We start from the raw sequence: 25,623 nt of genomic DNA on the forward strand, positions 1-25,623 counted from the left end.
TTACTGGAGAGAGTAGAGAAAAATAAAAGAAAAAGGGGTATATGATCTCCTAAACTGAAACTTCAGTGTGTGTATTTATAGGATATGAAGAGTTGTGGTCTTTATTTTTGTTATTCTTTATGCATTGAAGTCACCTTAATGTAATATTTCTGAAACTTCTTGCACAGGTTTTGACTTGCAGCTTGGCTTTTGTGGGACCAAGGGGAGCCCTTCAGGTCATACAGAGAGATGATGTAAAGAACCCGACTCAGTGTTAAATATTTCATAATAATCTTAAACCCAAGCTCTGCCTGAGCCAGGGCACATCTCCAGAGTGATATTTTCTGTTTTATTCTGTCACTTGAAGTCTTTCCTTAAGCTTTCTATGCTTCTTTATGTGCATCCTGCTATTTTGCATGTGTTCAGGGAATACACGCACCATTGAAGGATGGCAGTCTGTTTGTCCTCCCTTTAAAAGGCCCATATTGTTACGGAGGGAAAAGGTGCTTGTGTGTTTTAATTACACCCTCCTCTGGCTGAACACTGTGTGTACTGAGGCTGTAGATGGTAGGTGAAGAAAAAAACAGCATTCTCATCTTATACAAAAATCTGAATCTAGGTCAGCTTCAGATTTATTTCCATGGGTTAAGCATGTTCTATAAGGCACACCTAGATATGGATAAAGTAGCAGCCCTGTTGTGAAGTTGTGCTTGGATACCTTGGCTCCAAAGGGAAATACATCTGAAGCCATGGACTGAAGCCAGGCTGTGCTTTTTTTTGATGTTTTCTTCTACATTTTTAGCAAATTAGAGCATTGCTGACTGAGTTGTGTAAAGATGGCTGTTAATCCCAGAAATGATCTGTGTGCAATGAAGGCTTCAAAGGTACCTGGGTGCCTGTAAAGGTACTCTGCACAACTGTGACCTTCAGAGCCTGCGAATGTGGGGAGGTTGCAACTCCTATAATAAACTCTTAGATGAACACTCAGAGACTATATTCTCTCTCCCTCAAAAAGAAAGTGGATGTGGGAAGCTTGCAATTATACGTAAGTATAGTTTGTTTAATATTGACAGCTACTCTTTAGAATAAATTTCTGTACTTTTTGTTGTTTCAGTGTGGTCAGAAGTACATCCTTAAGGAAGGAAGTAGGAAAGAATCCATGCGCTAGCATTCTTCTAGGTAAAGGATGTGACTTAAAACCTTTATTTATTTATTTATCAGTATGGTGTTCTTTCTCCTTATTCTTCCCTGTCCAGATCCCCTTCTCTGGGAGGGGAATGGAAGACTTTCCCAAGGACTGATGCATCTTACAACTCCGACAGAGAAGGCCGTGTTGGTCCTGTCTAAATCTAACAGCATAGCTCTGGAGAGTTAGCAGCTAGAAAGTAGCGAAGACAAGGAAAATGTTTAAGATACACTATTAGCAAGGCTCCTATCTCAAAATTGCATCTTTAAAATAAAATACAAAACTTTAGGTCAGTTCTAATTGTTCTAATATGATCAGGATAATGATCACATTTCCCCCGGTGCAATTTCTTTTAATGAAACTTATTTCCTGTTGGCACTGCAGGTGCAGGACTTAAGTGGCTTGCTTAAGAAGTGGTGTTCTGCTTAACCTCTTTCTTCCAATGGATAAAAAGCAGTATGTGTAGCACCCATTTTTTCACAAGGGTCAAATAAGTACAGCTATCTTCACCCACAACTAAAATAACTAATCGCCTAATCTGTAAACTACTGACATTCCTGTTTTTAAATTGTTTGCTCTCCTCTTTGTAGCCCCTCATCCTGTTTGGGGTTCAGCTTTACAAGGCCATACTTCATGGATTTTGGCTGGGTGCCCTGTCAAGCAGCTAGTTATTTCTTACTGAGCATATTTTCAGCATTTTTTTAATCTTTAGAAGAGCTAAACTTAGAATCCATTCCATCATAAATTTAAGGATAGTACTATCCTAGAAAAAATGTCAAATATGAGAAAGCTAGAGGAATAAAGCTCCAGTGTTCTACATCTCTTCACTGCTGGACACAAAACCGGTCTGTCACACATAAATAACATTAAAACCTCTACAATCTTATAGCTACAGCTTACGAGTTACAAATTCACATGAAAGAAAAGTTTAGAAGCTTAAATATGTAACTACAGGGCACTATTTCTGAAGTGTTTCTTGAGGCAGAATTGTTTCAAAAATGAATCTATTCGTTCTTATGTAAACATAGCTAAGATTTAAAAACAAGTGTTGGACAGTGAGAATGCAGGCTCCAGTTTATTGCTAATGCAAGGACAACAACAAGAGTTTAGTTTTGAGCTGTCTTTGAAGCAGAATCATGTTAGTCCCACACTTCCAACAGGGCTATTCTCTACCCCAGTATCTGCCCTGGTCGGATGGGTTCTTCATTCACCACCTCGGATAGGGGAACTGCTTCATTGACAGGAGTCTAAATGATCATGCTCTATTGTGGACTCTAAGGCCTAGTGTAATGTGTTATTTACTTTATAAGGTAGATCTATGATGTGTTTCAATGATAAAACAGCTACGGAAGGGAAAAAAACAAGTTCTCCTTGTGCTTCTTCATTTCCTCATTTCCGAGTTGCACAAAAGCAACACTTTTACCATAGGCACCTTATTCCATCCAAATATGAGACTGCATCTAGAGTGTCTGGGGTGGATGAGAAAAAAGTCCAACTTTTATTCCTTTACTTTTTAATTGAAAAACATGGATGTGTAAAGATGCAAGCTGTGTTAGCATTCCCCCTTGAAAGATAGTCTAAATGTTCCTTCAAGCTACACTCTAATCTTGATGGCCAGAGGCCCATTATGAGACACTTCAGAAAGAAACAGACATCAGAACTGCACTTCAGTTTCTTCTAGAACTGCCACCCCAAGCTCTTGGAAATGGGTTTTCCTCTCATCATCTCCTTCCTACAGGACCAATTTGGTAAGCAAGGATTTCACCTTCCAGAAGCAGCAGCAACCACTGTTCAGGTTGTTGTAAAAAGAACAAAAACAACTGCTACACAAGTCCAATGTCCTTTGAAAATATTTTATGTTAAAAATACAGAAAAATATTTCTTGTTCAAAGAGAAAAAATATACTGCATGACGACACTGGTCTAGGTATGTTCAGAAGGTGTCTGTGGCTCCACAACCAGTCACTGGAGTGATGACCCAATTTAGCAGCTAACCGTTCAACTTCTCAATCATTTATCAAAGCCAGAATCATACTGTGATAAAACAGAAAACATGAGACCAGAGTATTACTGAACCATTGCAAGTAGGAACCGCTGCAGTTTTTCAGGAGAACTGCACTTGAATCTGTTAGAAAGTCAAGGCCACCATGCAAAGTATTTCATTTATGAGGACACAGATTGCAGCTGTAACTGCAATACATTGATCTTTTATCTTGTACTGACTGACCCCATCATAGGACTTAGCAGGTTGCATCTTAGCCAGATCAACTTCATTTTCTCCAACAGAACTTATAAAGTACACTTTACCTCAAGATCATTCCTATTCTAAACAGGTCCTTTATTTTAAGTGGTGAAATCATGCAACTCAACTCTTCTTATAGTGCTAATAGTGTTTTTGAGACTAGGAAGTAATCAGAGTTTCCAAGCAGAGTTAGAAAGAATAAGAGCATAAAATGAAACTACAGATGGGTGTCAAAATATATTACTGAGGCTTTGCAAAGGCAAGAAGATGCTTATGAATATCAGCAATTATACCAGCAGCATAGAAGGATAAAAATAGATGGCAGACAATTCCTTTGTTACCTGGCAGCAATTTGTGAGACTAACCTGTAAAGGTACATGAAGAAACAGAGCAGATGAAAGCCAAGTTTGATCATGGCTTCCTTCATGTGTGATTTCAGTTGTCCTCGGTTATGGATCTCTGTGGGATCAAATACCCCCATGTTTCCGCTAGGCACCATAATAAACCTGGAAGTTTAAGAAAAAACAGAAGTGCAGCTATCAAAACAGCAGTGAGTATAAGGGTGAATGGCAGGGGGTGGGAGGGAGTTGGCTCAGAAGGGATTTTTTTACTGCATGTTTTACAGTTCAATATAAAATCCTGCTATTTTTCACTTCTAGGCCAGTCTCAGATATTACGTGCATCTCTGCCATTACTATTTACAAAAAAAACCCAAAAATATCAGAGGACAGGAGACATTAAAAGCATTAGCCCAGCCTCCTTTGTATAAATGGAAAATGTTCTGGGTAATAGTGAATTCCAGAGCAGTCTGATTACTGCTTTCAGTTACTCCATGTTGTTGGAGGACCTGCAGTGGCAAGATGCACTGGATGAAAGGGACTAAAAATTTTGTTCTTATCCAAAACAAAACAAGCTCTAGATAATCACAAACTCTAGTGGTCCAGTGGGATTGCAAAAGGCAGGGCAAAACGTCTGTATTTCTGTATTTGTCACAACTCTCCTATGTTACTTCAGCAAAGGTAATGAGCTTGTTTATAGCTGGCAAAACAGAAGTAGTAGTTTTCCTTCACTTTCTGAACCCACAGAAAAACACAAATTGAGTGGGAACAAACAGATAGGCAAAAGGAAGAAAAAGCCCAGCCAAACAAATGAAACAAGGGATCTGAAAAATGCAGCAAGCAGGATGCTTGCTTGACATGCTCATTTCTCAAGAGAGATGTGAGCACCTTAAGTTCTCCAGCTGAGGTCAGTCTAGAACAGTATTATTATTCTACTTGAAAATCCCAAGGGTTTTACCTTCCTGCAATAATGTTCTTTCGACACAATAATTTAACTCCTGCTCTAATACTTGGAGCAAAAGAAGAAAATGCTTTTTTATTTTCTTTACATACTGGAGGAGTGCCACCACTTGTTCTCCAAAAGGCATTCACCCATCCCTTACAACATTCTCCTTACTATGGATAGGAGGGGAAGAAAGGGAACATGAAACAAGAAGCGTTTCTAGCAGCCACAGGAGACAAAAAAAGTTAAGCCCACTGTGCATGTGATTTTTTTTAATGTCCTTATGAAAGAATTTACCGCGATTTACCCCAGAAATTAGTTCCTGAAATACTACAACATATGAAGAAGTTTAACACATTCATCTCATGATAACACTCCATATGTTAATGCTTAATTCTACTTTACTCATTAACACCTCTTCTTTTGGTATTTTCCAGCTGACTAGCTCACAGCAGACCTTACTTTTTGTCCATTAAATATCTGGGGTTAAATCTGAATTTTATTCCAAAACATCTAATTTCCTTTTTAATGCTAAACAACATAACCTTTTGCAGACTTTATCTTCCTCTGGAGCTATTAACATATGTGACATTCCTTGACCACTGAAGGCAGGCTGGATTAGCAATGTGGGCTTAAAATTTTTACCTCTTGTACCAAAACAGGCCAGGTATCACATTATCATATTTATTATATACCCTGCACATCTAAAATTGAGAAAACAAAACTGGATTTGGGATATTTGAAGTATCCCAAATAACAATAACCATAAACAACTATAAAAAGAGAGTTGTCAATTCAAAACAGCATTCAGGGGTTAGTGCCTGAAGCTTGGCAAGAGAATCATTGCACTATCCTTTAAACTTCTTTCTGATCAGCTGGAATAGAGAAAGCAACTGGCTACTTTAAATGCTAACATAATTAAGCAGAAGGAAGCAGCAAAAAGGAAACTAGCATGAAAACTTTAAGGAAAGTGCATTCTCTTTACAGTGTCTGTGTAGACACTATCTAACCAAAAATAAAAGACACATGCTAATTCTGTATTTGCCAAGAGGTACTAAAATGAACAGCATTTTTCTATGCAACAATTGATAATTTCATGGAAAAGGTCACACAAATGGAAGTATCTCTGTGTGTATATTTAGGCAACGGTCACCTATGAAGCACACAAATTAATGCTCTCTCATGGTGCTCCAGCTGAAAAGTATTTGAAGGCTTTAATAGCAGTTTTGTAGAAAACAAGGGTGATGAATGCATGATATTTTCCTAAAAAACAACTGAAATATCAGTAAAGGCTTTTCCACCTGTCCTTAATAATACCTAGGAAACCTCTTATTTGGATTAAGAACTCACCACCTCAGCAGTTAGTCATGGAAGGGTCACTGAAACAAGAAGTACAGTCAACTCTTTATAGCTAAATCTTAAAACACTTGGTCTTTTAACTTCCTGCGGTGTGGTGCTTAGTGGTTAGCTGCCCAAAAACCCACATTCACTATTGCACACTTTTGAAGGGTTCATCTGTATGGCTCAATTTTCTGAACATCGAGGGACATAAAACAGACAGGTTTCTGGCCTAGGACTCTACTATTTCTAAACAAAAGAAAATATATTAATGTTTTTTGAGCTGTCTCCCCACTGCCACCTTCAAACCCATACTAAGCAAATTATTTCGGGAGCCCAGTGCACAAAGACAGTTTACACCAGTAGCAGTAAAAGTTGTCTAGCATTAAAAAGACAGGAAAACTTTAAAAATGCAAAGAGACAAAATGGGGGACCAAAATTTCCCGTGAGGGAAATATACCCGTGAGGGAGAAAAACAGGAACATAAACCTACAAGTGCACCGTGTGTGCCTATGCGTGCCGAACACCACAATCTGACACTGGTTTTACAACCATCAGCTATGCTGCTCCAAGTACCTTTATGCCAGTATCTTCATTGGGCTTGGTAAAAACTCTTAGCAACCGGTTTTGCAGTAGTACTTTACAACCCCAGTTAACATGTTGCTACTTCCTACAAACCTGTGAATGATTCACAAATCAAGGGTTTTGAGCATTAGGGAGAATGCAAAGAAATGCCAAAAGCTTCAGATCCTGAGTTCTGGTGTTTTTTGGTGTGATTTTAATTGAAAAAAAGGGAGAGTTTAATGTTGGTTACATCCATGAAGACTGTTAGCAGCTCAAGAATCTAACTGAAATATCTCATCATGATATATTGTTTATCTCTACCCTTGAAGCTTACTCAGTAATAGTGGATGAAAAGAACATAAAATTCTTTGCACTTACCTATATATATTCCATGTTGCTACTGGCAAATTAAGGAGAAAGATGAACCAGTGCAATGAAATAAGCATTAATACCGTTACAATAGCATGGCCAACCAACTCAGGGACCACCCACTGTAAAAAGAAAAGCAAAGCAAAAAACAGTTATATCCACAAATGTGATTTACTTTCTGGAAAAAAAAATCCATATGCAGCTACTGTCCCATTCTATTCACATCAAAGTAAGACTAGATAGAATATTCACAGAGAAGCATACAGCCAGATTCCACACAAATAAGCCCCAAATCTGGCCCTAACATACTGTAGCAGAGGTAGTTTATTGCATTTTAATATTTGTGAAGAGAAGCACAGCAGCTGCTTACACACTATATTCCTAACTACATTAGGCAAATATTTTATTTTAGCAAGTTACTTATTTTATTTTAGCAGATAATACTGCATTTAGGAATAGAGAAGTAGATAACAGAAATCTGCACAGATAAAGGGCATATAAACTCCCTCAGGCTGGGAACAGAAAATTGATCGGTATGGAAACTGGCATAGCTAAACTGGGTCAGCCCCTGATCATTGCAGATTTTTGGTTTAAAAGTACCTTGTAGTGATTTCGCTTCCATTAGGACAGAAAACAGTTCTCAAAGTGAACCACCAGGCAGAATGAGATCAGCTTTATGGAGATTTAGTTAAAACAGTACTTTTCCCTGTTACAGAGAGCCACACATAGGATCAGGGAAGTGCCTTTTAAGACTAACTTGCTGAAAGACAGTGACATGGAAAAGGCGTGCGGACCCATGTAACGGGTGAACGCACGGGAGAAATACTGCCAACCCCGACTCTTTGGGTACATATTATACTCCGTTATTTGTGATGCAGAATTGCTTTCTGTTTCTTTTTTTATCTTAAGACGCATTAAATGCAAAGAAGAAATATTTACTTTATTGAGTTTCGAGCAGCAAGATCTGGCATTAATGTAGTCACATTCCAGATCTGACAGTGTAATTATCTGAAGCCTAAGATAAGGAAAACTTGTATGGGAGCTAAGAATACCCAAAGCCTTGTTTTTATTCCAATAAATTGGGAAATCTTGATCAGAAAGAGAGTTATTTATAACTCTCTACTCTCAGGGCAGATTTTCTGTTTGGTTCTCCATGAATTAATTACAACACATAAATCTACTTTAGGTAGAAGGTTGGGTCATAACTTATTTATTAATCCAAATGATTTTATGATAGCTTTTTTTTTTTCCCCCAACAGCAATGTTGCACAAGTGCTAAAGTTCAGCTCGACTAAACATAGACCAAGGAGACACACTAGCATTTTTACTACCAGACTCATTAGTACAGTACTTAAACAACCCTGAAGGGAAGAAAAATACAATGCACTTTTAAAGTCTTTACAATAAATCCAATCAGGATGGTTTTAATAAGTGGATCTCCCCATTTTATACTTAGTGCAATGTTGAATTATCTTATGTTCTACTAGGAAATGAGAGGATAGCATTGCTATCAAGCGTACTTTTAATAAATGAAATTACCAAGAGATTTAGGTAGAAATTCTTTTCAAAATAAGGCTTAATATTACCACCATTATGTTACATCCACGAAAGCTCACAGACAACCCCTTCCCTAGGGAAATGAAAAACATTAAATTTGTTCTCTCCTTAGAGTACACAAAGTCTTTTAATTTTAGCAAATATTATTTTGGTTTCCCTCATCCCCGGATTAACATAAAAACACATGGAAGTTTTAGCCTTGCGCGGAGCTTTTGGGGAGGTGACACACGCTTCCAAGCATCCCTCCCTCCACCCCCAAACCCAACGAGGTCTCCCCCGAAGGAAGAAGCCACCGTTGCCCTTCATGTCGCGCCGGCCGCTCCCGCCGACGCCCCAACGGCCGCAGCGCAGCCGCGGCCGTTGGGGCGTCGGCGGGAGCGGCCGGCGCAGGGGGACCCTCGACGCCCTCAGAACGAGGCCGCGACCGTTGCCCGCCCCCCTCACGAGGAGGATACGAAGTAGACGGCGAGGAAGATGAGGGCGCAGCAGTCGATGAGCGAGAAAATGAAGACCACGGCCTCCATCCCGCCCCGCCGCGCAGCACGGGGCGGTGCTGCAGCCTCCACCGCCCAAAGTGGGCCTTAACGGCCGGGCTGCCCGCGCGCTGCCTGCGCGCTCCTTTCAGCGCGCGCGGCGCCGCTCGGTGCAGGCGGAGCGCGCGGGCAGCCCCGCGGGGTCCGCAGCGCGGTGGGCGCGGGGAGCCGCGAGGCGATGCGGAGCCGCGTGGGGCCCTACGTGGACCTGCGACTGAAGCAGCGCGTGAAGCAGGTACCGTTGGGCCGCCACGCCCCCCGCTCCAACGGCTGCAACGGCCAGAACGGCCGCTGACTCCCTCCGAGCCCGCGCCCTCCCCAAGGGCCCCCCCGCTTCAAAGCTCCCCCGCCCCCCGTTCAGAGCTACCCACCTGGGTTCAAAGCTCCCCTGGTTCAAAGCTCCCTCTGTGTGTATGTGGGCAGATTGGAAGTATTTACATTTGGAAATCAGCAGTGTGCCCAGGTGGGCAAGAGGGCCAACGGCCTCCTGGCTGGTATCAGGAACAGTGTAGCCAGCAGGACCAGGGAAGTGATCGTCCCCCTGTACTCGGCACTGGAGAGGCTGCACCTCCAATACTGTGTTCTGTTTTGGGCACCTTACTAAAAGAAAGACATTGAAGTGCTGGAGTGAGTCCAAAGAAGGGCAGCGAAGCTGGTGAAGGGGCTGGAGCTCAGGTCTTATGAGGAGTGACTGAGGGAGCTGGGGTTGTTTAGTCTGGAGGAGGCCCAGGGGAGACCTTATCACTCTCTGCAACTGCTTGAAAGGAGGTCGTAGTGATATGGGGGTCCATCTCTTCTCCAGAATAACAAGAAAACTAACTAACAGGACAAGATGAAATGGTCTCATGCTGCGCCAGGGGAGATTCAGTTTATCTATTAGGAAGAATTTCTGAATGGAAAGAGTAGTAAAGTAGTGAAATTTGAGTGGCCGATTGAAGGAATGTGTGCATTTTTCATTTACAGCATCATTGTTGCTGTGTCTTAACCGCTATGATTAAAAGAGAGTCCACTGGACTGTGTAGCATCCTCACCTTGTCTGTAGGCCCATAGCTGCCCCTGGCTACTGTGCTGCATGGCAGTTTAAAGCTGTGTCTGATTTTTAATGTTTTCCGTCTCTTTTTCATTTTGTTTTTTGATAATTACAATTTGGAACAGGGGTCATCTAGGGTCCTGGTGAAGCGATTGACAGAGATCTTATTTGCATCTTAAATGTCTTTATTTCAGTACCTAACAAGTGGTAAATGTGGCCAATATGTAGACATTGGGATTTTAGCATCAGATTTACAGAAAACCTACAGGTAAGCAAAGGCTTATATCCTTATATGCTATATTAAAATAAAGAAGTTATATATATTATTTTGTTATTTTACAGTGGAAGATTACTAAGATTTGATTTTTTACATATTATCTTCATAAACAATTGCTGCCGTTAAGACAGGAAGATCTTTTCCACTTCAATGTTTTTCTTTCCTGACCTGTCCAGTAACAGTTATAATTGCATTGTCATTGCAAGGTTTACATGCTGACTACATATTTTTAATTAAACAGCTATGGATGCATTACAGCATAATGATCCTTATTCCTGAAAGCTTAAAATATGAGAGAAAATAACAGTTCAATGCAGACCAGTGGAGGAGACACAGGATTCAGTAAGACACTGTTACTCAGCAGGATAGTCAGTCCTGCTAATTGCTGTGTTTTTAGGCTGTTATACTTCTTTGGGTAGGGAGAAAGGTTGTGTATCAGTGGATAACTGGAGAAAGTGAAGGATTCATGGTCTATTTTCTTGTGTTTTATTAAAGAAAAGGCATCCTTATCGGGATTTTTGAAGTTCTTTACTAGTGATGAAGGTGTCTTTTTTTTTTTTTCTCTCTCTCCATTAATTTAAATAATTAAATATTCCCTCAGTGAGTGAAAGTAAAAGGTTGATGATTGCTGTTTTCACTTAAGGATGCTTTTGATAAGATTTTCATAGAATCATACAATGCTTGAGGTTGGAAGGGACCTCTAGAGGTCATCTAGTCCAACCCCCTGCACACGCAGGGTCACCTAGAGCACGTGGCACAGGACTGCATCCAAGTGGGTTTTGAAGATCTCCAGAGAAGGAGACTCCACAACCTCTCTGGGCAGCCTGTTCCAGTGCTCTGTCACCCTCACTGTTAAAAAATTTTTCCTCAAGTTCCTGTGGAACTTTTGGTGCTTCAGTTTCCAGCCGTTTCCTCTAGTTCTGTTGGTGGCCACTGCTGAAAAGAGGCCGGCCCCATCCTCCTCACTGCCTCCCTTGAGGAACTTATAGACACTGATCAGATCCCCTCTCAGCCTTCTCTTCTCCAGGCTGAACAGGCCCAGCTCCCTCAGCCTCTCCTCATAGGGCAGATGTTCCAGGCCCCTGATCATCCTTGTAGCCCTGCGCTGGACTCTCTCCAGCAGCTCCACATCCCTCTTGTACTGTGGAGCCCAGAACTGGACACAATACTCCAGATGCGGCCTCACCAGGGCTGAGTAGAGGGGCAGGATCACCTCCCTCGACCTGCTGGAGAGGCTCTTCTTAATGCACCCCAGGATCCCATTGGCCTTCTTGGCCACGAGGGCACACTGCTGCCTCATGGTCACCTTGTCGTCCACCATGACACCCAGGTCTTTCTCTGTAGAGCTGCTCTCCACAAGGTCGGTCCCCAGCCTGTACTGGTGTCTGGGGTTATTCCTCCCCAGGTGCAGGACCTTGCACTTGGCCTTGTTGAATTTCATGAGGTTTTTCACCGCCCAGTTGTCCAATCTGTCCAAGTCCCTCTGGATGGCAGCGCAGCCCTCTGGGGTATCAGCTACTCCTCCCAGTTTGGTATCATCAGCAAACTTGCTGATTTTCTCACATTGAGCTGTTGTTTTTTGTCGCAGGTAGACCTGGTTGGACTGATCTTTCTAGTCCTGTGTCTGTATGTTCTTGTGTGAATGAAAATGTGAAAAACAGTAGCGTTGTTCTGAAATAAAATCCAGTGGGTATACGTACAGTTAAAGAGAGCCTTGATAATTTGTACCAAATACCTGTTTAGGGACCACTGTAGTTTACCATTTTTGTTTTGTTCCAGAAATATAGAGTTACACGTTGCTGTTCGAGCTATTCCAGGTTTAAGAATAGTCACGTATTCACATAGTTGCTTCTTGATAAGAATTTAGAACGTATTTCTTCAGTGAGAATGACTATGTATTGTAATCTGTTATTTTGTTTTTCAGTGCAGAATATGGACGAAGAAAAAGAAATGCTTTCAGAATACAAGTTGAAAAAGGTAGCTTTGTTAGTATTATGTCTAAGATGCTAAGCACTAACGATTTCTTTGATTATACTTTTGCCATATTCTAATTCTATATTTGAAATTTTTCTTCAGTGTTTGGAATAATCAGTAATGAAAAAGGACGTGAAGATCTAGCAGCTTTGGAAGCTGAACATGTGGCAAAAAGAGCAAGACAAGGGCAAGAGAAAAATGAGTAAGCAAGAGGATTTTTTACTGGAAAATGACTTTAGTTATTTTGTTAACATTTAACATTTATTTAAAGCTTTATTTACATTTTAGTAGTTTCATGATAGTGTCTGGATTTCCTGCCTTCATCAGGACTTACCTATAGTTATTAAAGCACATTTTCCTGCTCGAGACAAATACATGCAGGAGAACTGATCATCATTTCTCTCTTGTGGTAAAGACATGGCTATGAATTAGTGGGTATCCTGATGGTGCTTCCCGTAGTTTTCTACATAGCCAAATGATTTGTTTCCTTTGTTTGATTTTGTTCTTGATCCTTCTGATATGTATTATCCAAATCTAAGAGATATGACTACAACAACAGGGTATTCAGAGTAAATCACCACTGGATGTGAGACTGGAGTTAAGATTTCCTAACTCCTAGTCCTGTGTGTAGTCTGCTGGACCATTCTGCTTTCTAACCTGTGATAGAGATGAGGGTCCTATGGGGAATTTAAGACAATGTTGTAATCAGAAGGGCTAGTCCAGGCCAGCAGTGATTTGTTACAGCTCTCCCAGTGCCAGCACTGGTTACTGTATGGTCTCCTCGTGAGCAGATTCAGTCTGCGGGTCTTGCATCACTTTTTCTGTGGGCCAGCCAGGTTGCTAACTTCTCCAGATCCAGCTTCTCACAGCCTTTGGAAATAACATATTTTTTTTTTAATTCTGCATGGTGGCAAATTTAGAGCATAGTAGTCAGGAGTTGTTTTTCAGTCTTAAACGATGTATTGTGGCTCTCCGTTTGGGAAATGGTTCTGTTTCTGAGTATTGTACTTGTGTGCTGCTCTGATGCATTAAAAGAGTAGTTTGTCTTTTTTTCTGTAAAGGACTGCAGAAAGTGGCACAGATGACTCTGATGATGATGATTATCCAGAAGATCTAGTAAGTTGTTTTTTATTGTGTTTGTGTAAATATATATATATACACACACATAACATAACATACAGTATGTTGTGCAATCCCAATGCTCTTGAAGTGTATAAAAGTGGAGATGACAAATAGGATGAAGCTGCAATTACAACTGAAAATCTTTAGAGGTTATTTTCTGAAGGGGAAAAACAAACAAACAAACAAAAAAACAACCACAGAAAAAATCTGTGGTGGTAATCACTTTTGAGAAAGTCCTCTGGAGGTCCAGAAGACTTGGGTATCAAATGAAGTGATTGAAGGAAGTGACAGTGGCAGAGGTCATTTAAGGATAAATTGCAGAGGCTGTTGCCTCTTCAACTCTCAGATGCACTTCTACATACAGTCATTTGATTTGCACAGGATATGTCAGAGGGTTGGAGGATACATCATCACTTTCCCCAGTGAGGATAATGCTAACTGATGTTTATGAAATAATTTTCATTTGTACTTTTTGCTCTGTGTTGATATAAATAATTCAAATTATAATCTGTCTATTTCAAAGTTTTTAAATTTATTTATTTTGATATATATATATATATATTAATAATGAATTTGCAGTCTACAAATCACATGAACAGCTCCTTGCTGACCTTATACAAGAAGGGAAATCCTGATTCTGTTCTGACAACTCCAAAAAATGAATCATTGGAAACGCCTCCTCCTGTGCAAGCAGCAACCCCCCATACAAGCACTCTGGCACCAGGGACTCGAGTTGAAACAAGGATCTCTGAAGGCGGTTGGTTCATTGACAAAACTCCCTCTAGAAAAGACTTCTTCACTGACCTTTCTGAGCACGGAGAGGGAGGTGAGAAGAAACTGATTTCTAAGGTAATGTTTTTTTTCAAGCCAAATATGATTTAGGTGGCAAGTATGTATATAATTTCTTACCTAAATTGACAGGCTTTTGAAGGATGATATTAAGACTAATAGGATTGTGTCTTTCTTTCTGGATTTTTAAATGTGCTATTATTATAAACATTCATGGTCAGTTAAAATTACTTGGCTCAAGCATAGTAGAGCTTTGTTTCTGAAGAAAACAGGACTTTTCCCATTTTTATCCCCTGCCGCATATAATTTTACAGTTATGCCTTAGTGAGCATGGGGAAAGCTGAAGTTCTGTAGATTGACCAGGGTTATGGAAGTTATGAAGGGCTTGGAAATAACATTGAGTTATAGAACAGTTGAAATAGATGTTACCTCTCACCCAAAACATATTGCTGATTTTGATTATTTTTTCTTTTTATCATATTTTTTAAAAAAACCCTTTATTTAGCTATTGAAAACTTTCCATTCATGTGTGGGAGATGACCTTTATAGTGCTGATTTTTTGTCTTTTTTATGCCTTTTTTATGTGAAGGAAGGACTGTATTTACTGCTACCTTCTTATTACAGAAAATGCTTACTGAATAGACAGGTTTCACAAGCAGTTCCTCTATCCTAATAGTACTGCATCCTCTTATAGAGGGAAGTGAATAGAATGAAAATGCCAAATTATAACTTGTCTGCAATGCTATATTTTAAAATAAAAGAGAAGTTACTGACGATCCTCCCTTCTACTCGTCGCCCTCCACCCTCCCACCCCCCCAAATATTGGTCCTTTTCTCACATTCACTTAATTGTGTCACCACTGCATAACACAAATTTACAGCTCTCATGATTTACTAGTAATTAATATTGCTTCCAGGGGAGTAAATATGTTAATACTTTTTTTTTTAAGGTATAAAATGGATTGCTATACAGTATGTATTTTTTTTTTTTAGTCTGTGTAATTTTAGTATATATTTTTTTACATATATTATATTTGGTATGTATTTTTAGTTTTAAAAAAGGACTTATATAGGTAATCCTTAATAGAAAAAAAGTCTTAAGTAAAATAATTATTTTCTGCAGAAAGAGTTAAAGATCTGCCTTAAAATAACTTTCATTTTAAGTGTTTGCAGAAATTCAATGACTGTGAAGGTTTTAGGTATGTAATTTTTTTTTTGATGCCCTAGAAATCAACAGATTTTTCTGTCTTGGAGAGTGAACAAAAGAAAACAAAGGGGAAGAGAGCAAAAAGAAAAAAAGAAGAAATTCCAGATGTAGATGAAGAAATTGAGTCTATCTTGCTTAAACAGAAGGGTGAGAAGTTATTTTTGGCATGCTGTTCCCAACTGAGAGATAGGATGGTGGGTGACTCTGGAATCCATGACCAGAGGAGTGCTACTTTTTCCGAGGTGCAATTGAGTGACCTTGAGTGTTTTAAGAAATTTAAGTTTTCTGTTGTACTAGCATATATTCCAGTCCCTTATCTGCTAGAAAATAATTTTGTTCTGTGTTCTTGATTGTTTAGGCCGTATTCTGTCCTGTTTTGTCTTGGCACCTACCATTATGCAATGCCCAAATTCATATGATTTATTTTTTCTCCCTTAACAGTTAAAAGTAAAGGACCAGAACTCTACCACCCTTCAGTGAGGTTTGAGGATGTAGGAGGCAATGATGAAACTCTGAAGGTGAGTTATAATTTTAATTCTGGAGCAGAAAAAGTATTGAATAAAATAATGCATGGGAAATTAATTTTAAAAAAGGAAATCTGGAACTCATCTGCATGGAACTGAAAGTGGTTGCATGTACCATCAGAAACGGATTCTGTTCCCCCCCCCCCCCATTAATGTTTCCAAAGGTAGTCACTGAAATTTTATGAAGAAACAGAACTTTTGTTTTGGTCTTTCTGTAATATTAGTAATCCGTGCTCCCAGTTTCCGCAGTTTAAATGTATGTCCATCCTGTCTTTAACAGGAAATCTGTAAGATGCTCATTCATGTCCGTCATCCTGAAGTCTATAACCACTTAGGGGTGATCCCACCTCGTGGTTTTCTTTTACATGGACCCCCAGGATGTGGAAAGACACTGCTTGCACAGGCAATTGCTGGGGTGAGCTAACCTTAAACTTCTTCCTTTTTACTTTTTGAATTAAATTTAGGGAAAAAAAAAAACTTCTTTTATGGCCTTTTTCTCTGTCTCTTCTCTCAATCCTATCTTACTCTAAAATACATTAATTTTTATTTCCTTTTTTAAATTATATCGGAATCTGTACTTGATAAAACCCTGCACTCTCTTATATGGTACTTAGCTTTGTCAGGAGCCTTGCCAGGAGAACAAGATCAGCATGGGTATTGAGAAGGCAATACATAAAAAATATTTCTGGTTAAAACAGTCTTGTCTTTCAAGGCTGGACGTCTTTTATGAGGTATAACAGTGATTCTAGAGGGTGGCATCTGTTAAACAGTAATTTCTGAATTCAGAAACTTGTGGCTGCCTTGCCGCTGCCTAACTAACTATTTCAGAACACATGATATCATCAGTGTAAATAACTTGGAGTATGGTGGAACTGTTTTGAGCCTGTTTTGGGTATAAATTTAGGCCTGTTTAGATCTGTTTGCTGATATTCATGGTCATACTTTTCCACTTGTTTTTAATACAGCCATTCTTTAGAAATTACAAAATATATGCATATATCAAAGTGTGTATATCAAAGCCTATCAAAGTGTTTTTTGTTGGTGAGTTCTTTAATAGCGGAAGACCTTGAATTAGGGGTTTGCAGGTATTTGGTTTACAACACTGCTAGGATACTTCTGGGGCAAGACTAAGGGAACCAGGCTTGCTGAGATCATCTCCATTTTGCTAATCAAGGTTTGTTGTAGAAGGAAATGGACAATTTTCTCAAGAAAGGAGGCAGGGCTTGTGCTGAAGTATATGTGTTGTGAAGGGTCTGGTCCAGGACCATTGAGTAAAGTTACTAGGCATTCTCCAGTGGAATTAAGGGAATCTTGTTTCTATGTCAATTTCTGTTCACTTGGTCAAATAACTCAGATTTGTTTATAAAAGGACGATACTACTCATCTTTTTAAAAGCACTTTAAGGCTTACTCTTGTTTACATGATCTTTGGGTACAAAAGATTTTGTATAGGAAAATACTTCTCCGTTAGTATTAACTTCTGTTTTTATGCTCTGCTTATATCCTACAATGTCCCTTGTCTCTTTCAGGAACTTGAACTCCCAATGCTGAAAGTAGCAGCAACAGAGATGGTGTCCGGAGTGTCAGGGGAATCTGAGCAGAAACTGAGAGAATTGTTTGAACAAGCTGTGGTGAGACATCTGTGGGAAATAACACTGAATTATTTGCCATTTTCTTTGTAAAGATTCACATGGCAAGATTCACATGGCTTGATTTATAAAAATTAAATAGTAGCTGCAGTTTACCATCTTTTATTCTGTTGCAAACTTTCTTTTTGGTCTGGCATTAAATTTTAGTGAAGATCTTGGGGATTTTTTTAGGCAGAAAATGAGAAATTTATACAAGTATTGGAAGGCAGGAATAAAGTTACAGTTAAGTTTTCTCTATCTTAATATCAGCATTGAATACACAGGAGAACTTCTAAGCTACTGTGTGACAATTCTACAGCTTTGTAGAGTCGTCATGACTTAGTTGCATTTGTTCTTTATCCAATTGAGGAAAAAAGTGAACGACAACTAGATGGCGCAGTTAGCGTCTGATAACATAGGAAGTAGGTGTTTAAACTGCTATTTTTATATGAGAATTTAGACTTTTTTTGAAAAGGATTTCGGTGTTTTCCTCAAATATTCCTTTGCACTATTTGCACTTCTTCATGATCTTGTATCATGTAAATATTCTTTTATATTAGTTAGACTGATTATTGTTATGTTAGTATTAGCTTTTTATGAACAAGTAATACATTAAATGTTAGAACCCCTGTAGGAGTTGCTTACTGCCCACTTCCTACAGCTCTTTTTTTTTTTTCTTTGATTACGTATGTGTGAAATACTAACTCAAAGTTCTACAGCTCTAATGTTGTTTTTAAAAAAAAAAAAAAGAGAGACCTTTTTCCGATTTCTTTTTTGGACTAAAGTTAACAAGCAGTCAAGAGGGAGCAGTATTTGTAGAAGACATAAAGCAACATAGGAGTACATCTGAATTTTAACCAAATATAGAGACATATTGAATCCCATGCCTTAATTGTTTCACAGCCTCAGCTCAGCACAATTTAATAGTTTGGCTGCTCTCCTGACAAGTGAATGAGAAGAACAAAATTATATTGGAGCAGTTTGATTGTTCAGTGAATGCAACAGACTTAAAGTTTTAAAACCAAGAAAATGTGTGATTTCTTTCTCTCTTCTAATACATAAGCTCAGTGGAATTTTGTAATTATTAATATTTTCTTTTTCCTAGTCCAATGCGCCGTGCGTCCTTTTTATAGATGAGATTGATGCAATCACCCCAAAAAGAGAAGTTGCATCGAAGGACATGGAGCGAAGAATTGTTGCCCAGCTTTTAACTTGCATGGATGGTCAGTCTCCAGAACAGCTCTGCTAAGCTTAACTTTCTAATCAACAGTTTCACCATTTTATTCCCTTTAGTATTGACCTATGCTTACTTTTGTGGCAAATGTGGAAATATGGGTAAACAGGAGTTGAATGTGATTTTCAGTTACCTTGTTTGTACTCTTATGAGTATTATTGTGTGCTGCAGAAAGAGGATAACATAAATAGCACAATGACATTGAAAAGGTGAGTGTAAGCACGAACTACCTTCCTTTCTTCCTTCAGACTTGAATAATGTGGCTGCCACTGCCCAGGTTCTTGTGATTGGAGCAACTAACAGACCTGACTCACTGGATCCTGCACTGAGACGAGCTGGGAGATTTGATCGAGAAATTTGTTTAGGGATTCCAGATGAAGTGGCAAGAGAAAAGTATGTGTTAGAAAATTTAAGCTTGTTTTTGGTTGGAAATTGTTTTAAGCTGGCATATAAATTAAGGAAAAGTGCTTTATTGTGTTTAAATGTGTTTAGTGCCTTGCACACATCTTTAGTATGTCAGCATATACTAAAAAGAGCATAAGAAACTAAGTGGTATTTGCTTTGTCTTAGCAGCTGCATTAACATTTGATGTGGTTTCCTTTTTTATGTGCAAGGTTGTCCTTACCATTATTTTTAGTGGGTTTTAAAGTACCTTAAGAGTACAGATAATGGATTTTAATGTATAATTTGTATAGTTTGTATACAATAGAATTGTATAATGTATATTTTTATAGTAAGAATTAGGCATTCTGTCGTCAGTGCTTCCTATTGCATTATGGACCCAAGTTAGGTATAGACCCTTTGTTAGTGCTTTTGAGCATGTTGCTTAAGCAACATGCCTGGAATCTTCTTTTTCACTCATTGAGGAAATGTATCTGTCCAGGCATTTACCTGGGCTGAAGTCATCCTGTTCCGTGTAACCTATCCTTTTTACTACAAAGATCTGTGATTAGTCATGACTGGTCATTTACAATTTTTTTTTCTTTTTTTCCTTTTCCTAATTAAAAAGGAACTGCTGCTCATTTCCGCAACAGTAAAAAACACATAAAGGAAAGAGTATAAACAGCTGTGGCTTATCTTCTAGTTAGCAGAAGGAAAGAAAGGTTATAGGATAAGTTCCTTCTAACTCAGCTATTCTTACTTCTAGCTTGAAAAAAACAAACTATTCTGCTGGAAGCATTACTTACCTCAGCAGCTTGTTAGCTGTCAGCACTGATAATTACTTGCCACCCTTCCCACCCTTTTTAAAAAAAAAGTCTTGTAATAATTGTGTTCCTTTCTAAGGTTATGGGAAAACAAATGGTGAGAGGTGCAGCTGAAGAGTTGCTCCTGAGAGCTTTGATTCTGTGATACTCCTTGGGCTTATGTTAAAATTACAATATTCCCAGTGCTGTTGCAAAGACTAAGAGTTGTGAATGAGTAAGCCATGGCTGGGTAGCAGCTTTATTTTTAAATTTTTAAATAGTTCAGACTGTTCACAAGTTGACTGTTCACAAGTTGAAGTGTAGTTGCATTCTTTCATATTATTATTCCTGGCTATGTAGGCTTACCAGAACTTTTGATTTTACTGAGGGTTTTTTGCATATTCTTTGTTTTGTTCTTTTTTTAAGGAAAGGATCATATATAAAAAATCTCATGTTGATGTATTAAATTTAATTGATTTACTAAGTTTAAGACAATCAATAAATCTGTCTTGTGGAAGGGATATTTTGAACTAGTTACTTGTTAGTGTTGCTAGTTAGAATTTTTTGATGAGGGGAAAGGAGCAAAAGTGTTTGTAGAAATCTTGTTTTATTCAGAGGGTTTTCTTATGCATGTACAAAGCCAGCTTGTTTAAGAAAATAATGTATATAGAACACAAATTTAGAATTAACCACTCAGAATTCTATTTTACACCCGAGTCTTCTGATTAGCTGCAGCTGTTGTCAGGCAGGTTTCAAAATCCTTGGAAACAAAGCTGCTATCTCTAATAAAAATTCAGATGGCAGGTGATGGATCCTGGTAGTAGAGAAGCATATAAAATATACTATCATATTAGTATCTTGATTTTTTTAAATAAATACTTCCAATGAAAACATTTCTGCAGTTAGTTATTGATCTGAAAATAACTTTAACTATTTTTTTTTTCTTTGAAACAAAAAATGTGCTAGTGATCTTTATTTCTATGGCTTGTGTTGCTTTTTAAATTAAAATATTTTCCTAATGAAGTGATGTTTTGCTGTTTGGAACAATTTGAAACCTGTGCTGAAACTTCTTCAGCACTAGTATTAGGATGTTGACACTGGGTTTTGTCTTTTTCTGACCAGTGATGTAATTTTCAGTTGTCCCTGTCTGGGAATTGTTAGCGGACCTAGAAGGAGTTTTTTAAAGCTTCAGCCTATGTATGGAATGAAAAACAAACCAAATTCCAATGAAAATGATTGTAAGGAAGTATAGGACTTTATTTTTGATTTTACAGAGCTGTTTTATATTAATGATGGAAACATACTGGAGATTAAAAGACAGAGATCCTTTCACAGTCTGATTTCATTTATTTGTTCCTCAAGGCAATGGGTTGTTATGGATGTTCTTCAATAGGTAAATAGAAATGAGGTGAAGCTGGAAAGCTGGATTGTGTGGGAAGACAGGGCGGGCAAACATCTACCTGAACAGCCTGTTTGAGCCTCTATGCCAGACTCCCTGAAACAAAGCTCTCCGTTCAGAATCATGAACTAAGGCTTAAAGAATCTGTAATATTTGGATTCAGCAAAACTATTTTTATCTTTTACCCACTGAATGAGATTGCTTAACTGGTACTGTTGGCTTTCATTTAAGCATCAAAAGGAAATACATAAAATACTTTTGTGGGTTTTGGTATCACATTCTAGTTGAGTGCAGGTTTTTCCCATCGCACTACTTCCCTTCATGTGGGCTGAGGGAGACCTTCTATCTTAATTTTTGTATGAAAACAAACAGCATTGGTTTAAAAAGACCGCAGCTTCACCCTTGTTTATTTGTTCATTTTTGCTGTTCTTCTTCTCTCTGCTTTCTCAGAATTCTAAAGACTCTGTGTCGAAAACTTAAGCTCCCCGAGTCCTTTGAATTTCGTCATTTAGCCCATATGACTCCAGGTTATGTAGGGGCCGATCTGATGGCGCTTTGTCGTGAGGCAGCTATGTGCACAGTGAACAGGATCCTGATAAAATCTGAGGAGCACAAACGGAAATGCATACAGGCTGGCGGAAACACAGCTGAAGAAAGCATGGAAATTGGAACAGCAGTCCTGGTGGAAGAGGATACCAAACAACTAGAGCTTCCTTCCGAGGTATTTTGTACTTTCAAATATATGTCATTAAATTTCTTAACAACCAATTTAGGCTTTTGAAGGTCTTTGCTTATAAATCTTCAATCCAGCTACATTTGATGCTAAATTTAGATTTAGAAATAAAAGTTTTTAAGACAGATGGCCCACTCTTACTGGCCCACATGACGAGTCTGAACAGGAGGCTCCACAAAACTGGGCCTTCTTAAAACCATACTAGACGTTTATGCAGGGAGGAGCAGACCAGGTGCTAAAACAGTAGCAACAACTCTCTTTAAAAATATATTAGTTACTTGGGGTAAATCACAAACAATACCTGGTAGCTGTAAAAAAGTGTGAGGAAGAGGCGTTTTAAATACTATCCAGAAGAAAAGTTAGATTAGCAATGTCATCTGAGCTGCAGAAAGTATCTGTTAATGTGCGGTACACCTGGAACTTTATTGCAAGAAATAGTGTTTTTGGTGCTGGGATTATTCTGCAGCCCATTTGACATGCTATGGTTAGTGGATCAGAACATCTTTATGTAGCCTATTGTCCCTACTCCTCAAAATTTTGGGTATGTTTGTGCATATTACTTGTTCTGTGCCAGCACTATGTATGGGCTTCTTGAAGATTTGCCTGGAGAAGTAAAACATCTAGCTTTAAAAGCTGATATTTCAGGCTGTTTTAAAATCCAGTGTACTCATATTCTGTTTTTAGAAGGACTGTCAAAGAAAACTTGATTTAAGTAGCATAAACATTGAAAAAGCTGCATAAACCCCTTTTTGTTAGTGTAGTATAATTGTACTACATGCCTTTTAGTGATTCCTGAGGCCTGATGTAGCCAAGAAGTGGTGGGGGTGGCGGGGGGCAGGTAGTTACAGCCTTTTACCAACATCAGCGTGATCAAAGCGGTTGTTGAGGATAAGGAAATCTAATCATAACAGAGCCATGTTTTGATAGCTAGCAGGAGGTCAACATAGTTTAACACAGGGTTTTGTCATTAAAACAGTAATATTATGTTTATCATGGAAAAATAAACATACAAAGCCTTTAAAAATAATCCACACAGTTGAAGTAAACAAACCCAGTAGTGTTGGTTATTTCACGTTTTTCTCTTAATAGTTCTATGTAGAAGAGGGAGGGATTAAGAGGAAATATCAGGCACTATAAACACTTCGTTTCTTTGCAGCTGGCTGTAATGCTAGCTTAGTTGCAAAAAGTATGAAGTGATATTTTTCCCATTCCCTACTAACAGGACTTTTCACCCTTTTTTCCTGCTCTGTCTTGTAATAAAAATCCTGGTACAGTTTTCCTTGTGATTCAGTGTCACCTCACTTTAACCCTGCCTTTCCATATTAGACGTGGGGTGTGCTTATGTTGTGACAGTATGGTTTTAATTCCATCATGTACCTGGTAGGACAGGAATTCTAGTTCACATTAGGAAGCCCTTAAACAAGTTGGACATAACACAGGTCCAAAGGACCTGATGGGATGCACCCTCAAGGGTTGAGGGAGCTGACTGATATCTTTCCAAGACCACGCTTGATTATCTCTGGAGGGGTTTTGGGAGAGTGCCTGAGGACTGGAAGAAAGCAAAGGGCCTCCCTGCGAGACAGAGAGTTAAATCAGGAGCAGTCAGTGTGGATTTGCAAAGGGGAGATTGTGCTTAACCAACCTGGTTGATGCATATTTTAGTAGAGATGTGTTAGCAATTTCGACATGCAAAGGATTTCTCTTAAGCACTGTGGGAGAAGTAGTAGAAAGAATTTGAAGATTAAAATACTTTCAGTAGCTCTGTTTGTGTAGTGTTTAAATCAAGACTGTAGTCTGTCAGTCAAGTAATTTCACCAGTGTTAAGTATTTTATTACCTGTTTTGCTATGTATTATACACTGTTTTTATGTTAATTAATGTTACAGTTAGAGAAAGCGTTGCTTAGAAAAAAGGTACTGTTGTGTAGCCTTTCTCTCCTCTTCCTTGTACCCTAAGGATGAATTGCAAAGACTTTTGGATTTGCTGAAGCAGGAAGATCCCTTGCCTGAGGAGCAGCTGCAAAAGCTGTACATTGAGATGAACGATTTTATTGTTGCACTGTCGTCAGTGCAACCCTCTGCCAAGAGAGAAGGCTTCGTCACAATTCCTGACGTGACGTGGGCAGATATTGGAGCTTTGGAGGATGTTCGAGAGGAGCTGACCATGGCAATACTGGTATGCCTTAATGTTGCTTTCAAAGTTTTTGCACCTTTTCCAAACAAGGAAATAAAATTATTTGGAAGTTGCCATTGTTTTTAAATATATTTATTTTCTTGTTTGTTTATAATATTCTGCCTGTGAGTTTTAGCATGCTGTGAGTTAGAAATTTTGCAACATCTTCATTTGTTTTAAGTCTGCTGCATGTATTTAAAATTTCCCTTACTGCATCCATGGCTTCTGTTTTCAGTATGTCCGTTATTGCTGAATCTTAAGTGATCTAGAAGTTTTGTGCCAGTAACATTAGGTGTGCTGCTGTTGTATGAAGAATTGGAGACTGCTTAGCCAGAAGATAGTCAGGTTGACACCTTGACGCTGACACCTTAAGATGCCAACTTAGATAAATAATAAAGGCTTTGATTCTGAATGATGATGCTTCTTCCAATTTGAAGTATTTATTATTGAAAAATAATATGATGTTGATTCATTGTGTTTACTGCTCTAACCTTTTGAGATTTAGGAAAAAAAAAAAAAAAAAAGAACTTGCTTCTGAATGAGTTTTTGTCCAGCAGTAACAGAAGCCAAAAGTTTCCTCTTGGCTTTCTGTCATGTAACTGTGACACTTCCTTTTATAGGCACCTGTGCGGAATCCAGAGCAGTTTAAAGCTCTGGGCCTGACTACTCCAGCTGGTGTTCTCCTTGCAGGGCCTCCTGGGTGCGGTAAAACTCTGTTAGCTAAGGTAATATTTTCTCTGAATATACTCAGAAGTACTGGAGAATCTTGCAAAGTGAACATTTTTGTAGGAGTGACTGGATCTAGATATTGACAGAACCGTTGTAGGAGTGACTGGATCTAGATATTGACAGAACCACAAGTTGAGCTTTTGCATTTATCATCAGAAATTTAAAATCAAGCCTTTTTGCTGAAGTGTTTTTTTTTCTTTTTTTTTTGGTCATATAGTCACTTCTTTGTTCGAATGAGAAAAACATTACAAAGCCTGTAGGCTTTGTAATAATAAAGAAATAAGAATAATAAGAAAGGAGTAGCAAACCTGGGATTACTGGCTTCTTTATTAAGTATCCACTTCTCTGCAATTGTTGTGTAACTAAAAGATGTAGCTGGAAGTGGTCTGCACTTCACTGTTCATATTAATTATATTTACTGCAAATAATTTGGCTTGCTTTCTCATAGGCTTCCATTGTCAATATGTATACTCACTGAGGTTTACAGATTGCCTTGCATCTTTGTTTATGCGGTTGAGTTTATCTCCTATCAATCATAAACCATTAATCATACTTGATAACAATTTCATGATACAT

The 25,623-nt window shown here is 38.6% G+C and overlaps 2 protein-coding genes across 3 annotated transcripts in view; one reads left to right on the forward strand and one right to left on the reverse strand.

Moving 5' to 3' along the window:
• Positions 1-3,002: 3,002 nt before the first annotated feature.
• Positions 3,003-9,055, reverse strand: CNIH4 (cornichon family member 4). Its single transcript, XM_088526004.1, has 5 exons — positions 8,971-9,055; positions 7,898-7,966; positions 6,968-7,080; positions 3,772-3,912; positions 3,003-3,198 (listed from the first exon to the last, which is right to left on the reverse strand). Exons 1-5 carry the CDS (start codon positions 9,037-9,039, stop codon positions 3,171-3,173), a joined length of 420 nt encoding a protein of 139 aa, XP_088382130.1. The 5' UTR covers positions 9,040-9,055; the 3' UTR covers positions 3,003-3,170.
• Positions 9,056-9,195: 140 nt separating this feature from the next.
• The window catches only part of NVL (nuclear VCP like), a 34,381-nt gene continuing 17,953 nt past the window's right edge, over positions 9,196-25,623 (forward strand). Inside the window, exons 1-15 of one of the 2 annotated variants that reach the window (XM_088525986.1) lie at positions 9,196-9,283; positions 10,273-10,346; positions 12,280-12,332; positions 12,432-12,531; positions 13,391-13,445; positions 14,031-14,300; positions 15,467-15,593; positions 15,888-15,964; positions 16,251-16,385; positions 17,499-17,600; positions 18,703-18,820; positions 19,080-19,224; positions 21,865-22,135; positions 24,103-24,321; positions 24,939-25,043. In XM_088525986.1, coding sequence (XP_088382112.1) covers positions 9,227-9,283; positions 10,273-10,346; positions 12,280-12,332; positions 12,432-12,531; positions 13,391-13,445; positions 14,031-14,300; positions 15,467-15,593; positions 15,888-15,964; positions 16,251-16,385; positions 17,499-17,600; positions 18,703-18,820; positions 19,080-19,224; positions 21,865-22,135; positions 24,103-24,321; positions 24,939-25,043 — 1,908 coding nt within the window. In that variant the 5' untranslated portion in view covers positions 9,196-9,226. Of the gene's footprint in view, positions 9,284-10,272; positions 10,347-12,279; positions 12,333-12,431; positions 12,532-13,390; positions 13,446-14,030; positions 14,301-15,466; positions 15,594-15,887; positions 15,965-16,250; positions 16,386-17,498; positions 17,601-18,702; positions 18,821-19,079; positions 19,225-21,864; positions 22,136-24,102; positions 24,322-24,938; positions 25,044-25,623 lie in introns of those variants that run through there. The other variant, XM_088525987.1, reaches the window with a different exon arrangement.

This window comes from Tinamus guttatus, unplaced genomic scaffold (genome assembly GCF_059628265.1).
Source record: "Tinamus guttatus ecotype Peru unplaced genomic scaffold, ASM5962826v1 Tinamus_guttatus_pri_ptg000241l, whole genome shotgun sequence".
Lineage (NCBI taxonomy): Eukaryota > Metazoa > Chordata > Aves > Tinamiformes > Tinamidae > Tinamus > Tinamus guttatus.

Coding starts and splice junctions, on each gene's coding strand:
- CNIH4 (XM_088526004.1), bottom strand. CDS start 9,039: ATGGAGGCCGTGGTCTTCATTTTCTCGCTCATCGACTGCTGCGCCCTC. Junction 7,967..8,970: donor TCTTCCTCGCCGTCTACTTC/GTATCCTCCTCG, acceptor CTTAGGCTTCAG/ATAATTACACTGTCAGATCT. Junction 3,199..3,771: donor TTCTTCATGTACCTTTACAG/GTTAGTCTCACA, acceptor GTTTTATCACAG/TATGATTCTGGCTTTGATAA.